The sequence below is a fragment of the Lissotriton helveticus genome, chromosome 2_2, assembly GCF_964261635.1.
Source record: "Lissotriton helveticus chromosome 2_2, aLisHel1.1, whole genome shotgun sequence".
NCBI lineage: Eukaryota > Metazoa > Chordata > Amphibia > Caudata > Salamandridae > Lissotriton > Lissotriton helveticus.
Genome location: NC_136060.1, coordinates 417,480,012 through 417,494,031, shown reverse-complemented (window position 1 = coordinate 417,494,031; position 14,020 = coordinate 417,480,012). Strand labels below are relative to the sequence as shown.

The window sequence follows — 14,020 nt, the reverse complement described above, 5'->3', positions numbered from 1 at the left end:
TCTGATACCCGCGAGGGTCATGTTCGCGCTATATAAAACTCTTCACATAAATAAATAAATCCTGCCCAGGGCTTTCTTTTAGGAACTCAGTGCTCTCCAAGTCGCACCTCATTATTGTGTAATTCTTCTAGTCTTTGCTTCAGCTCAGTTGTACCAATCACACTAACACCTGAAAGTATGATGTGTTAAAAGAAAGCCTAGGACTCAAAACATGCTGTCCCAGTTACATGGACCCTTCTGGTCACACCATATATGTTATTAAGTATTTAAATGGGTATCCACACCAATTAGTTGGCCTTTTAGTACACCAAGGTGTATGTTGGTGGTTGTGGGTATACCCAGAGGCAAGATTCTCTGGTGGTGCCTGTGGACTGACCTGGCCCAGTATGATGTGTTTTGGTAGATGTTGAGTTTACCGTGTGGCTGTGCTCTTAAGTTAGAGGGGGAGCAAGAGGACCTGCCAACCAAACCCATGAGGCATCTTTGAGTTGTTACTTTGGAGCGTAATGAAGTGCGACTGTGGATCTTAACCTACCAGTGTCATGTCTGTGGTATACTCAGTTAACAAACAGGCTTTTCTAACCTTACAAAAACATATGGGTTATTACTGCACTTTCTTTGCTGTTGGTGGTGTGGTTGGTAGCAGTGTTTATGTTTAGGAATTTGTAGAGCGCATGGCTGCCCGAAGGCTTCCCAGCGCTAAAGAGTACTGTTTACAAGCTCTATCCATAAGGCGTCTACAAGGGGACAGCAAAGTTTTGAGATGTTTGCTGAAAACGGCTTCGTTGGGTAGGATTCTTATTTTTTATGGGAGGGAATTCCGCATCTTTGGTACCAGGTGGGCAAATGATCTGCCCCCCACCTTGCTCTTTTGGCTCTCGTTGTCCTAAGAAGCTGTTGCTGAGCTGATCTTAGATGCCTGGTCGGGATATACCTGGACATCATTTGTCTGTTTTATTGGGCCTTTTTCTGTTAACAGCCCTATATGCTAGGCATAGGGACTTAAACGTTATTCTAGTTTCAATAGGGAGCCAGTGTAGCTGTTTCAGTGCTTCTTTAGTCGAAGTGTGTTTGGGGATTTTTAGAAGGAGTCTTGCTGCCGCATTTTGTACTACCTGTAGTCTCTTTGTCACATATTTGGGTGCGCCCACGTAAAGTGAGTTGCCATAACCCAAGCGTGAGATTATAAGAGACTCAATGACTATTTTTTTCAGATGTTCTGGTATCACCTCAATAATCGTCCTTAGTATTTTAAGCAGAGAAAAATATATTCCTGACAGTTTCCTGGACTGGGAATCCATTCTGAGTGAGTTCTCCATCCAAACCCCCAAGTTTTTTATAACTGGTTTGGGGGTAGGTGGGTTTCCCATGCAATGGGGCCACTGTGTCAGGGGTGCCTGGATAATAGGTTTTCCTAGTAGAATAATCACTGTTTTTTCACCATATAATTTCAGATGAATATTGCCCATCCAATTTGCCACTCTCTCCAGACAGTGACTCAGCTGCTGGTTTGCGTTATCTATTAGTGAGACTTTCAGCTGTGTGTCTTCAGCATATGACACCACTGAGACACCATCTTCCTGTGCTATATTAGCCAGCTGCCGTACATAAATACTAAATAGGGTAGGACTAAGGCAAGATCCCTGTGGGACGCCACATGTAATTGGGAGGTGGTCTGAAAAACAGTCCCCTTCCATCACTTGGAAGGACCTGTCTTCCAAAAAAGAAGCCAACTAGTCCATGGCAATGCCATGGACTCCTATTTCCCTTATTCTCCCCATTAAAGTGGTATGCTCTACGGTGTCAAATGCTGCACTGAGGTCTAACAAAAGGATGGCAGCAGAGCCACCTTCGTCCAATTGTGCCTTTAACTCCTCTGTGACCACCAACAGTGCTGCTTCTGTACTATGCGAGCCTCGAAAACCCATCTGAGTGGGATGCAATATGTCATTAATTTCCAGGAAGTTAGTCAAGGTATTGTTTACATGCTTTTCTAAAAGTTTGCTGATAAATGGCAAAAGTGAAATAGGGCGTAAATTGCTAAAGACAGTAGGTTCCATGTTGGCATTTTTTGTAAAGACCTAATGATTGCATGCTTCTAAGGTTTTGGAACAGAAGTGGCTTCTAATGATAGGTTGAGCATTTCTGTTATGGAGGGTAAAATGGTCTCCAGTGCATTATCTAAAATCTGGGGCGGGGCTGGATCAGTAGGTGATCCAGCTTTAGTAACTTTTATTAGATTACGAACATCTTCTCCCTCAACACTAGGGAATCCAAGTCCCTTTCCTTTGGGAATTGGTCATATATTTCTATTACTTTTTTATGGAAAAAAAGTAGCTATGTCATTACACCTTTCAACTGAGACCGGGAGGGTTTTCGTATTTTCAATGGGGTTAGTTAGCGTTTTAACCACTCTAAAAAGTTCCCTTGATTAGCGGATTGAAAGATTTTTTTTCATAGAATTTAGCTTGAGCACTCTTCATATCATTTTGATAGGCCCTAATTAGCAGCTTGTATCTAGATTGTAAAACTGGATCCAAATTCTTTCTCCATAGTCTCTCACATTGTTTTTTCAATTCCGAAAGCTGTCCATTGTACCATGGTGCTCTTCTAGGGCATTTTTTATTGTTAATAGTTCTCATGGGGCACACATGTCAGCCGACTGGGTAATCCAGTCTTCCCATTGCTGATATTTTTCTTTTATATTACCAGCACATTTTGGAGTGTTGTCCATTAGGACCGTCTGCAAGGTTTCTGGGGCCAATCTAGCACAGCTACGCCTTACAACCGTTTGGGCTTGAGATTTCTCCTGCTGTACGGGTTTGGGTAGACCAAATCTAATTAAAAAGTGATCTGACCAGGGGACTGGGATAGTTGTTAATACAGTGATTTTGGAGTCATTAGAAAAAATAAGGTCAAGTATATGCCCTTTCTCGTTCGTGGGTGAGGTCACACGTTGCGTTAATTGTAGAGCTTCTAAATCACCTTGCAGCCGTTTGATGTGGGGGGTATCTTGTTCTTCAAAGTGAAAATTAAATCGCCCAAAATAGTCAAATGGGATTTCTCCATCGCAAGACTAATTAGGGAGTCAGGGAGTGCCTCCAGGAACCTGCAGGTTGTGCCTGGGGGCCTATAAATAAGTTCCCCAGAGAAGGTGCGGTTAGGGGATAGTGCTGTGTGAAACTGGAGACTTTCACATTCTGGGAGATGAAACTGATTTATAGTACATTTGAATTGACCTATCAGGATAATAGCTATACCACCCCCTACCCTCTCTGTCTGATCCACTCTGTGTATGTGGTAACCCAAAGGAAGGGTAAGATGGATGTCCGGCCTGAGCTGTCATTGAACCATGTTTCGGTCACAAACAGCATGTCTAAAGGATCTTCCTCTAATAAGGCTTCTATATCAGCGGTATACCTTGGGATTGAACGGGCATTGATTAGGCCTACGTTCCATTTGGGCCCGTAAGCACCATTAGTCCTAGTTTGCCTAATTGGGTTAGCGTGTAGTGTAAGTGTTTCATTGCCTCTATTGGACATCTTTATATTAGGCCTAGCATTGGATAACCTTACGGTAACACTTGCAGTTATTTTTCTTCATCGTCGCTGTATCTGTCTTAAAAAGTCTGTCCACATGTTCCATGATCCCTTTTCTCCCTGCTGCTGTATTCTTTTGTTGTTCTTCAGGATACATGCTCCAAGAGTATGTCCTTTTCTTAATCGTACCTTACTACAGCCGAGCAGGCATTCTCTCGAATTTGTGCAGATCAGCACAAAACCTGAACTGTTGGGTTCAAACTGGCCCAGGTGTAAACCATTTGTGAACATCATTATTCACCCAATATTGGTTGCAAATGTTTTTTTTAAGCGGTCATCTTTTTTCAGTCCTGTATCTTGTTTTTCAAGTTCCACTGTGTTTGAGAAGGCAAGTTATTAGAGCACCTATTTAGTTTGTTCAGAAGACGTTGGTGCAGGTGTTCTGCACCAATGTCGGGTGTTTTAGCTCACTTGTGTGTGTTCCAATATAAGGAGTGAAATTATGTAGCAGATTAGATCAGTGGTTCTTAAACCTGTGCTCCCCTGGCCACTTGGGGGTCTGCGAAGCCTACTCAGGGGACGCACGACTGCTTAGAAAATTAAATTATATCAGCAGATTGATAAAGTGTATATAAATAAAGAAGCAAAATGTAAAGTGGACATTTTTACAACACTCTCTAAATGTGAAGGAATTTGAAACTGGAGAGTTTGAACCAAAGTTTGTGTGGCACAAGCAAGCAATATATGTGTAAATAACAACATGAATTAAACAGCTGACATGGAAAGGTCTTAAATTAAAAATGTACTAACGAATTTGTTCAGATAAAAAGCTCTATTTCATTTAATAGGTGTTCATTTTAAAAGGAAAACACATATCGCACATTCAATTTACAAAAAATATAGCATCTCAATAAACAATTTTAAAACAAATCTTGTACAATTATCATAAAATTAATGACACAAATTATATAAAATTTACATAAATTCACAATAAGTGGCAGACAATATTCTCTCTATTTAAAAATTAAAATGAACAATATCACAGTAGGTGGCAAACAATATTCTCTCGACGCGCGTTTCTGCGTTTCTGCAAACGCCTTCTTCAGGAGCCACGTTTTTACTTCGTTAAAAAATAGGATCTTCGCTTGGTATAATTACTTCTTATTTTCTTTCTAGAGAGTCTGTTTGTGGTCGAAGGGATATGCCATAAAATCTCCAATTAAAACTTCAAGGGAATCATTAGCGTGTCTTGGATATTTTCTTCATTACGAAATGACCGCTAGATGATATAGTTGTTTTAAGGCGTTACTTCTTGGCAAATCTACGTGATAGATTCAGTTACAGGAAGGTATTATCGTTTCCTCGTTCTCAGATAGGGAGACGGTAAATCTCTAAATAGGCTCTCCTAACCAGTAAGTCCTTTCAATTTGGGATTTAACCGGTGTTTCCTGAGGAGACCTTTAATACGAAGATGGAGAATCGATAGAGGTGGGGCCGCGGCGTTGCGAGATAGAGCTACTGGCGTCTCACGACCGTTAACAAGTGATGTCATCCTAGCAAGCAAGCAAAGCATGTCTTCGCAACCCTCATCAGAAGAGCTTGCTTGTCTCTTCCATCCAAGAATCTATCCATTCAACCTTTCATTCATCCCACCATTTCCCCTGTACATTCTGGCATCCATTCACTCTTTTATCTATCATTCAGTCTGTCACCAGTCCGTCCGTCTGTCCCCACCTCCCTATCCAACTCTTCACTTATCCATTCATCCATTCACTCATACCCCTCTCGCCCCTTTCACGTTAATTATGAGCCTTAATCTGCGAGCTGCAGACACAAGGGGCCCATCAAGAACCCCATTCCGCCTGTAGCTGCTAAAGGGGGTACTAATGATTAAGTGGGGGTCCACTGAAGTGAAAAGGTTGAGAACCACTGGATTAGCACAGATACCACTTATAATACACAGGCCACCTCAGGGGCCATCTTGTGGCCTGTATAGCCGCTATGCCACAGAGAATGTGCATACAGCAAGATGGCTGCCTTCCGTTGGCTTACCTTAGTAGATTCTAGGCGTTGATCTGTCCTCGCACTCTGATTTTCACATTATCATCCTTGTAGTTTAAGCAAAGTGGCTTTGCACTATAGACCTCTACCTTTAAAATATATTTTGTCTTATTTATTTAAGTTTATCAAATGTTTTGCGTGGTATTTCTGTAGATGAAGCTTAAATGTATTCATAGTTTGTTTGTTTTTCTCCAGGTTATTATTAGAGAAGGGGAGTTACTCTGCGGTGTTCTGGACAAAGCACACTATGGCAGTTCAGCTTATGGCTTGGTGCACTGTTGCTATGAACTCTATGGTGGTGAGACCAGCGGTAAGCTGCTTACTTGTCTGGCTCGGCTCTTCACGGCGTACTTACAGCTCTACCGAGGATTTACAATGGGTAAGGGAACAGTGGAAGTTTTGTCATTGGTGCTTGGAAATAGTAATTTTAAGCTTAAATGGAGTCTGGCAGATTTGTATTATAAGCCATATAACTCTACTATTAACAAACGGTTCAATTGTGACAAATTTTTCATTTTGGAAAGATGAATGACTGAGTCATTCTTGCCAACATCAACATTTCCAAATTTGTTACCCATCACAAACTGCTGTGAAGTTGTTTCCTGTGAAGCTAGAGTAGCTTATCCAGTCATGGTTTAATTATTTGCATGCTCGTACTTTTAATTTTGCTGTTGCCATTATAAACACATGCAAAAGAAACAATTGATGGACGGAATGCTGGACAATGTAAATGTAAATGTTTTTGTACTTGTATAGCGCGCAGCTACCCGGACCGGGTCTCCCGGCGCTTGTACTCATCCCGCTAAGGAACCCTTCCTGTTTTTCCTTGTGAAGTGTCCACTCCTGGGCACCCCCATGGTGAAACCAGGCATCCTCGCGCTGTTGGGGCCGTTGTGGAGATTAAGCAAGCTATTGCCCAGAGTTGCAGCGTGGGACCCATGATTAGAATAGGCACTGAGGCGAGAATATCCGGTCAGAGGAATTTTGAGCCCGAGACCCGCCGAGGCGGGAATCAAACCCTGGTCCCGGGCCAGAGCTCTGCATCAAGGTCTGCCGCTCTAACCATTGAGCCACACTTCTCCACAATGCAGTTACACTTTTCGCCCTAAGTGGGATGGGTATGCCCAGACGTGGGTCCCTTGCTCACTGTGCCACTGGATTCAAGCTAGCCTGGCTGATGAAGGGTGACATACCCTGAAACTGGTCCCCTGATGCTTGTTTCCTCTCCAGTGAGGACCCGGCTTGGCAGTTCGGTCTGGACTGTTCCCATGAGGCACAGGATCAAGCCTGATTTGCATACGGCTGGGTCCAAACTTGGGTGGCGTAGTGGGCAAAAGAACAATGGATTTAACCCAGATTTCTTGACTGGGGGAGAATGTTTGAATCCATCAGCATTCCGTCCATCATTTGTTGCAGTTACACTTTTTGCCCTAAGTGGGATGGGTATGCCCAGACGTGGGTCCCTTGCTCACTGTGCCACTGGATTCAAGCTAGCCTGGCTGATGAAGGGTGACATACCCTGAAACCTGTCCCAGGATGCTTGTTTCCGGTCCAGGGAGGACCTGGCTTGGCAGTTCGGTCTGGACTGTTCCCATGAGGCACAGGGTCAAGACTTGATTTGCATATGGCTGGTTCCAAACTGGGGTGGTGTAGTGGGCAAAAGAACGATTGATTTAGCCCAGATCTCTTGACTGGGGGAGATTGTTTGAATCATTCAGCATTCCGTCCATCATTTGTTGTAGTTACGCCATTATGAACAAAGCACTACAATTCCCATGATGCAAATAAACAGCTTCGATAAGCTATTCACTCATGGCGGAAAACTGCATAAGATCTCTGCACAAAGTGGGTGTATTGATTAGCAGCTGTATCATTAGGTTTTGTATGACACAAAACCCATAGGCTGTAGCTCAGTAGAAGGTGTGTAAAGTAACATAGGGCAATTTGACGGTATTTTGCGTAAAACGTTGTTAAACTTTTCAGGCGATTTAAAAGCTGATGGAATGGCATAAGGCAATCTTTCAAGAGCTAATATTCTCATTTAATTTTCTTCTTTCTGTTATCACAGACGTGGAAGACATTTTGGTCCGACGCAGAGCAAATGTGAAAAGACGTAAAATTATTGAAGAATCCATGCATTGTGGTGCCCGGGTAAATTTTGTTTAATGATATCTTTTAAATTTGGAAATATGTTATGTCTTGCTTATCATACTTTATTATAGATACTTCTTCAAGTAGATTTTTCATCTAGCATTGTCTCCTTGCAGCAGACTGGATTCAAGTAATTAATCGCTCTGCCAGTAGGTAGTGTTGCTGTGGCACCTATAGCATATCTGTCAGATACCTTGGCAGAGAATAAAGGTGAAGACACATAAAGGATACTCTTGGCATGATTAATGTTGGTTAGAATTTATCTTGGTGCAGACACAGATTCATTGGTCTCTGTTGTTTCTTATGCTTTTTATCTACTAAACAGTTTGTAACACACACAATATTGCTTTACTAATCCTGCGGCTATCCATAATGCAGGAGGTACATATCTGTGTCCGAACAACACTCCCCATGTGTGAGTTATGGGACAAGAGCATATTGTACGCTAATTGTTTAGGGATTTTTAGGTCTAAATCTCACGCGTCACAGGGCTGACCAACAACTACTGTGAACTATTCTCCTCCTTGCTGAAATAAGCACCACAGGTCAGAGCATCAGGAAAGATGTGCCCATGAGTATAGGCTGCCCATGAAGATCAGTCTGATTCTTCCTAAAACTGCAATCCTGTCCTTTAAAAACTTCACACCCACAGGCAGGTAAGCTTTTCACCTACTGATGCTGTACCTAATCGAGGCCTTCAGATAGCTCATGATTAGTATTTTGATCTTCAAATGATGCAACAAAACTCAGTCAAGGTTCCCTCGCCTTTAATAGGTGCATTTAAGCAATGTGACAGCACAGGCATCTTCACTGGCAGGTCAGATCCCCTCGTCATCCATACTTTTACTCCAGTTACAGTGCTTGCAGGATTCCTATGCCTATAATGGATATTATTCTCAAACATGCTGTAAAATAGCATTGTTATTATTTTCTGATGCAGGGACCCCGGTTACAAGGTTGGAAGCTTTTAACATGTACAATGTCCTTTGTTAGTATTCTACTTTGAAACAAAATGTTGTCTGTTGATAGGAATACACTCCTGGGCCATTCTTTCCTTTTAATGTAGCTCCTACAGTGACTCAAGCGGTGGCTTGAGAGATGCTTCAATAAGCAGGTATCTTAAATAGAAAGGCAGCCTGTAAACACAGACTGAGACACAGTGATCAAAAGTTTTTTTAATGTTAATCAGCCAGCTTGGTAGTTGATGCTTCATTGAGAAAGCTGAAATCAAATGCCTTTTCTGGTTCCCTTCATTTGGAAATAAGAGAGGTTTTTTCCAAGGTATGTACCTCTAAGTGTTTGACCCTTGCAGTGCTCTGGACGTTTGGTGTGATGGCCAGTTTTCATCGTCTTAGAGAAGGCCACCAAGCCATCTAACTCAAAAAGGTAACATTTTAAAAAAGATTCATTCCTTGCCTCACATTAAGTAGAAACCAACATATCAACCTCCTTAAGCCATGGAAAAATGAGGGTGTGATCTTTAGGGAATGGTCTTCGTGCTGTTCCCCTAATAAAGGAAGTCATCATGTCAGCAGAATCAAGATCTAAAATATATCGCATAGTTGCAGCAAGCTGCAGCAGACCGGCCCAAGGGATATCCTCATTTAGCCCACATGCGACTCATCAATCTAAAGACCCAGTTTTTCAGAAACCAAAATTGTGTCCCATCTCAGGTATTAGCAGTTATATTGGCTATATTTCTGAGACCATTGGGGATTGCCTCGCTATCTTATCTACAAGATACTAAAAATACCCTAATTATCTCGGAGACTCCGCCTTTTGATATCACTACAGACTTCTTGATTTCCTTTGATGTAGAATCTTTCTGCCCCTTCATTCCTCAGGATGAAACTCTGGAAACCATACAGTCTTTGTTGTTGAACAGCCCCCGCCTCCTGTGTCATTCCTATTGTTTGTAAAAAGGCAGAAGGGAGGGTTCCTGCTGTTCTCGGACCCGGCAAGCGCCTGTCGGGCAGGAATTGCACGTCAGTGAGTAAGAGACTGGTTCCCGCTCTCTTTGCTTATTATTTACAGTGAGGCTGCTACATAAGTGGCCTGTCACAGTCATAGCAATGAATGTGGCTTTACAAAATGGTCCTGTTTAGAACCCGAGCACGCGACATTTGTCTGCCATGAAATTTGCTTTTGTTACTATAACGCAGTTAATTGGTGGTTACGTTTCTCAGTTTATGTTGTGAAGGGGCATGGTGTATACATACACGGTATGTCTCCTTGGTTAATACATAACATCAATGCACACAAATGGAATTCATCATTACCAGAAATGTGGCAGCTAAGCAGTCTGCCCCACCTTTATCAAACTATCATAACGGACCCTCATTTAATTAGTACTTCTTTTATGGCTGTATTCTTGTTTGGGTGGACATCCAACTTAAAAGAACAGATGATGGTCGGTGTTAGACGGGGACCTGGAGGGTCGGCCGAGCACAAGGGGAGAGGCCTCCGGTGAGGGCCGTCTCCAGCGATCGTACAGACAAGTAACTTCCCCCCCACAGATGGACACCACACGAAGGTCAGCTTAACACCTTTTATAGGCAATTCTTTGAGTAAGGTGGTACGATACAAGGAGATCAGGACCCGATGATCCTCTCAATTCTAGTCTCTATTAGGGGAAGGGGGTAGCGGGACAGTCTTGGTACCTACAGGTACTGAGGTGAAACGGTGGTAGCTCACAATCCTCGAACTCGGCGTTCGGACGGGTCAGACCGCGGCTGCGCCAGCAGGTCCCGAAGAGGTCGTAGGTGGCAACGGGCCGCGGCAGCGCCAGTAGGTCCCAACGAGGATGACGGTTACAACGGGCCGCGGCAGCGCCAGCAGGTCCCACGAGGATGAACGGTGCAGAAGGCCGCGGCAGCGCCAGCAGGCAGGACAATAGTTCACAAGGCAGGGCCGCGGCAGCGCCAGCAGGCAGGACGATAGTTCACAAGGCAGGGCTGCGGCAGCGCCAGCAGTCCGTCAAGGATGAGTTCTTCTCGGTGTCTCTCGACTCCAGGATACAACTGCCTTCCTGCTCTGGGGCTGCCTCAGTTATAGGTCTGGCGCCCTTTGATGTCCGGACCCTCGCACTGGGAGGTCGGGAGGTCCGGGATGAGGGAGTCCAGACACCCAGCAGGGGGGTGGAGCCAGCACCCGGGGAGGCTGGGGGCGATCGGCACCTGGCGGGGGAGAGCCATCGACACTTCTTTCTCCCATTAACCTGCCAAGTGGTCCGTTCACCTCCTGGATGGATGGTGGTGCCGGGATGTCTGGGCCCGCCCAGAGTTGGGGTCGAGCCGAGGCCACGCGGCCGCGTGGTGCAGTGTCCAAGATGGTGGCTGGGCCGGGCAATGGGGTTGACGGGGGCCTGGGCCCGTGGTACAGAGATATCCGGGAGCCGGCGTCCCGGAGGGGGACGGGTTGCGGGTTGCTTCTGCGGGTAGCACCCGGAGAGCCGATGTCTGGGCCCTGTCATGCGGGGAGGGAGCGAGCCCTTCGTGGGGCCTGTCCAACAGTCGGAATGCTAAACAATGCAAACCTTCACCGCCAGTCACAGATCTGGGTTGAAACCCATCGTTCTTTTGCTCACCAGCCCAGTTTGGACCCAGCCGTATGCAAATCAGTCTTGACCCTGCTCCTTATGGGAACTGTTCAGCCAGAACTGCCAAGCCAGGTCCTTCCTGTACCAGAAACAAGCATCCTGGGACTGGTTTCAGGGTAACACCCCCTCATCTGCCAGGCAAGCTTGAATCCAATGGGACAGTGAGCTCAGGACCCACGTCTGGGCATACCTATCCCACTTAAGGCGACAAAAGCAAAAAGAAAAGATGATGCTGAACAATGCAAACATTCACCCCCAGTCACAGATCTGGTTTTAATCCATTGTTTTTATGTGTGATGAGAATGTTACTGCAAAATAGAATCTATGGAGGCTAACCGAACTCTGAAGTATTCTCTTCCACCAGAGGAGGTTGATAGGGTCTATGTACTCCAAACCATATTCCAACACCACCAAGACGCATCACAATGTGCCAAATTCTGGAGTGCTCAAGCTTTGGGTGTATTTATCAAGTTATGTCAGTCTCTTCTTTCCAAATTACAGCTGCAGTTCTAGGCATACTCCTTATCTTGAGAGTTGTAGCAACAGAGTTGTGCTCTGATCTGTACACTCCTCTTTGCAACTACTAAGAGCTTAGAAGTTAAACGTGAGCTCAGTGGTGCTCGTATATTTCAGCATTTGAGTGCAGTAGAGGGAACCCAGCGCCCAATCGCAGGGGTTTGGAGATTTAGGTTGCTGTGTGATTGATTTAATTGGGCTATTCCTGTATTTCCCAAGCAAACACAAGGTGGATGGTAGAAAAGCACCAGATGGTCTGGGGTGTAAATTGGGTCCACTCATCTAAGAAAGTCCTTTGTTCAAGTTTGGTCAAAGATAGTCAAATTTTAGAGGTTGTGCCTACATCCACTGGAAGAGCTAAAGAGCTTCACAGTGCTGTAGTTTTTCTTTTGCTGGACAGGCCTATAGCTAGAAGATTAACAATTGAGTAAAGGAAAACATGCTCTCTGTGGGTGCAAACTAAATGCCGTGCCAGGCACAGGTACTTATTCTAGGGGTCAGATGCCAGACTGGTCTTAAGGAAAATCATTTGTGATCACTGTGCCCTTCTAAAAGCATTTCATACATACTGCACTGCACACACACACCACATGGTTTTGAGAGAAAAGAGTAATGAGTGACTGATATGGGTTTACTACTGTCGCCAGTATACTCTGTACCCACGTTTTCATACATGCGGGTCAGAAGGCTTGTACCCAGTGTTTAATTTGTCATTTAATCATTGCTGGCACCAAATGTTTTGTTCAGAAGCTCGCAGTCGGCACTATCGAAGACAAGGTTGCTAAATATCATGGCAGCTTAGTCTTAATTGAACTGTTTGCCTCTTTAACCTACCATTAGGCATTCCGTCTCTAAATCACCCTTTTAGGTCCTTTTCATGCATACTTTCTCCATTTGGCACTGTTTTTCCTTCTTTCTCTGCTTCTTTCTTTTTGCCTTGTGTGTTTTTCTCTCGTTTGTTCTGGGTAAAAGTCGGATGAGGAACAAAACGTTCTAGTACCCAAAAATAACTGCTGGTGGCCCCGCCTGCAACCACTGGCTCGAATTAGGCACTGCTCATATCCCTGAAATTTATAACCAGCTGCAAGTAACAGGCAGCCTGGTGAGGGTATTGTAGCCACCCTCTAGTAGGACTATACTGTTAGTCTAGCAGAATGGGAACTGTGCAAGAGAGCGCAATACCAAAAAACATATGTGCACCTCTCCTTGAGAGCAGGAATCATGTCCTCTGGGTGAGACAGCTACCAGGACAAAAAAAAACAGCAACATTGAGGCATGGTACCAGATTTGCAGTTGTGGACTTATGACCCAACACCTGTGATTCAGACAAGTCAACTATTTCTTTCAGGCTGTAAGAGCTGCATTCAACCTGCCAGAAACTGCATCAACCGAGGAGCTCCAAGGGAAGTGGGAGGATGCCCATCTCAGCAAAGAACAGAGGGACTTCAACATGGTTGATCTGAAGTTCAAGGAGGAGGTCAACCATTTCAGCAATGAGATTAACAAGGTCTGCATTAATAGATGGCGTTGAAGCAGTGGAAGTGCAGTGTTCTGCATTCTGTGTACAACATGTTTCACTGAAACATAGTCTAGTGTGACTACTCGAAATGTCAGATCTTCATCTTCTTGCAGAATTCAAGAAGTGAGGAGCAGGTTCTTATGTTTAGTGGCAGGTCTCTCCACGCTTTATGAGCGATGTCGGTGAAGACTCGACTGCCTGATCTGATTTTCGTTATGCGTGGGATATGTACAGTTAGGAGGCCGGGTGGGAAGAGGTGTTATGAATGTTTGTGAAAGTAGATGTGATTGTTGAGGTATGCTGGGCCAGTGTTATGTAGTGCATTGAAAGTGTGGGTGAGGATTTTGAGTTGTGATTGTTTGTGTATGTGGAGCCAGTGGGGCTCCTTCAGGTGTGCTGTGATGTGAGTGCGGCGTGGGAGGTTGAGAGTAAGTGGCCGCTGAGTTCGGAATTGTCTGCTGCCTTCTGGTGAGGTGTTTGTTGAGCCAAACATAGAGGGTGCTCCAGTAGTCTGGCTTGCTTGTGACCAGAGCCTGCATTACTGTTTTACAGGTGCAGATTAGGAGCCGTTTGAAAATCTTCCTCTGCATCTTCAGGGCATGGAAGCATGAAGCTGTGATGGTGTTGACTTGGGCA

General features: G+C 44.6%; 1 protein-coding gene across 1 annotated transcript in view; it reads left to right on the top strand.

The window, feature by feature from the left end:
• POLR1A (RNA polymerase I subunit A) overlaps positions 1–14,020 on the top strand; it is a 514,608-nt gene that overhangs the window by 291,740 nt on the left and 208,848 nt on the right. The window contains exons 16-18 of the mRNA XM_078678659.1: positions 5,796–5,979; positions 7,669–7,751; positions 13,214–13,372. Coding sequence (XP_078534785.1) covers positions 5,796–5,979; positions 7,669–7,751; positions 13,214–13,372 — 426 coding nt within the window. The remainder of the gene's footprint in view (positions 1–5,795; positions 5,980–7,668; positions 7,752–13,213; positions 13,373–14,020) is intronic.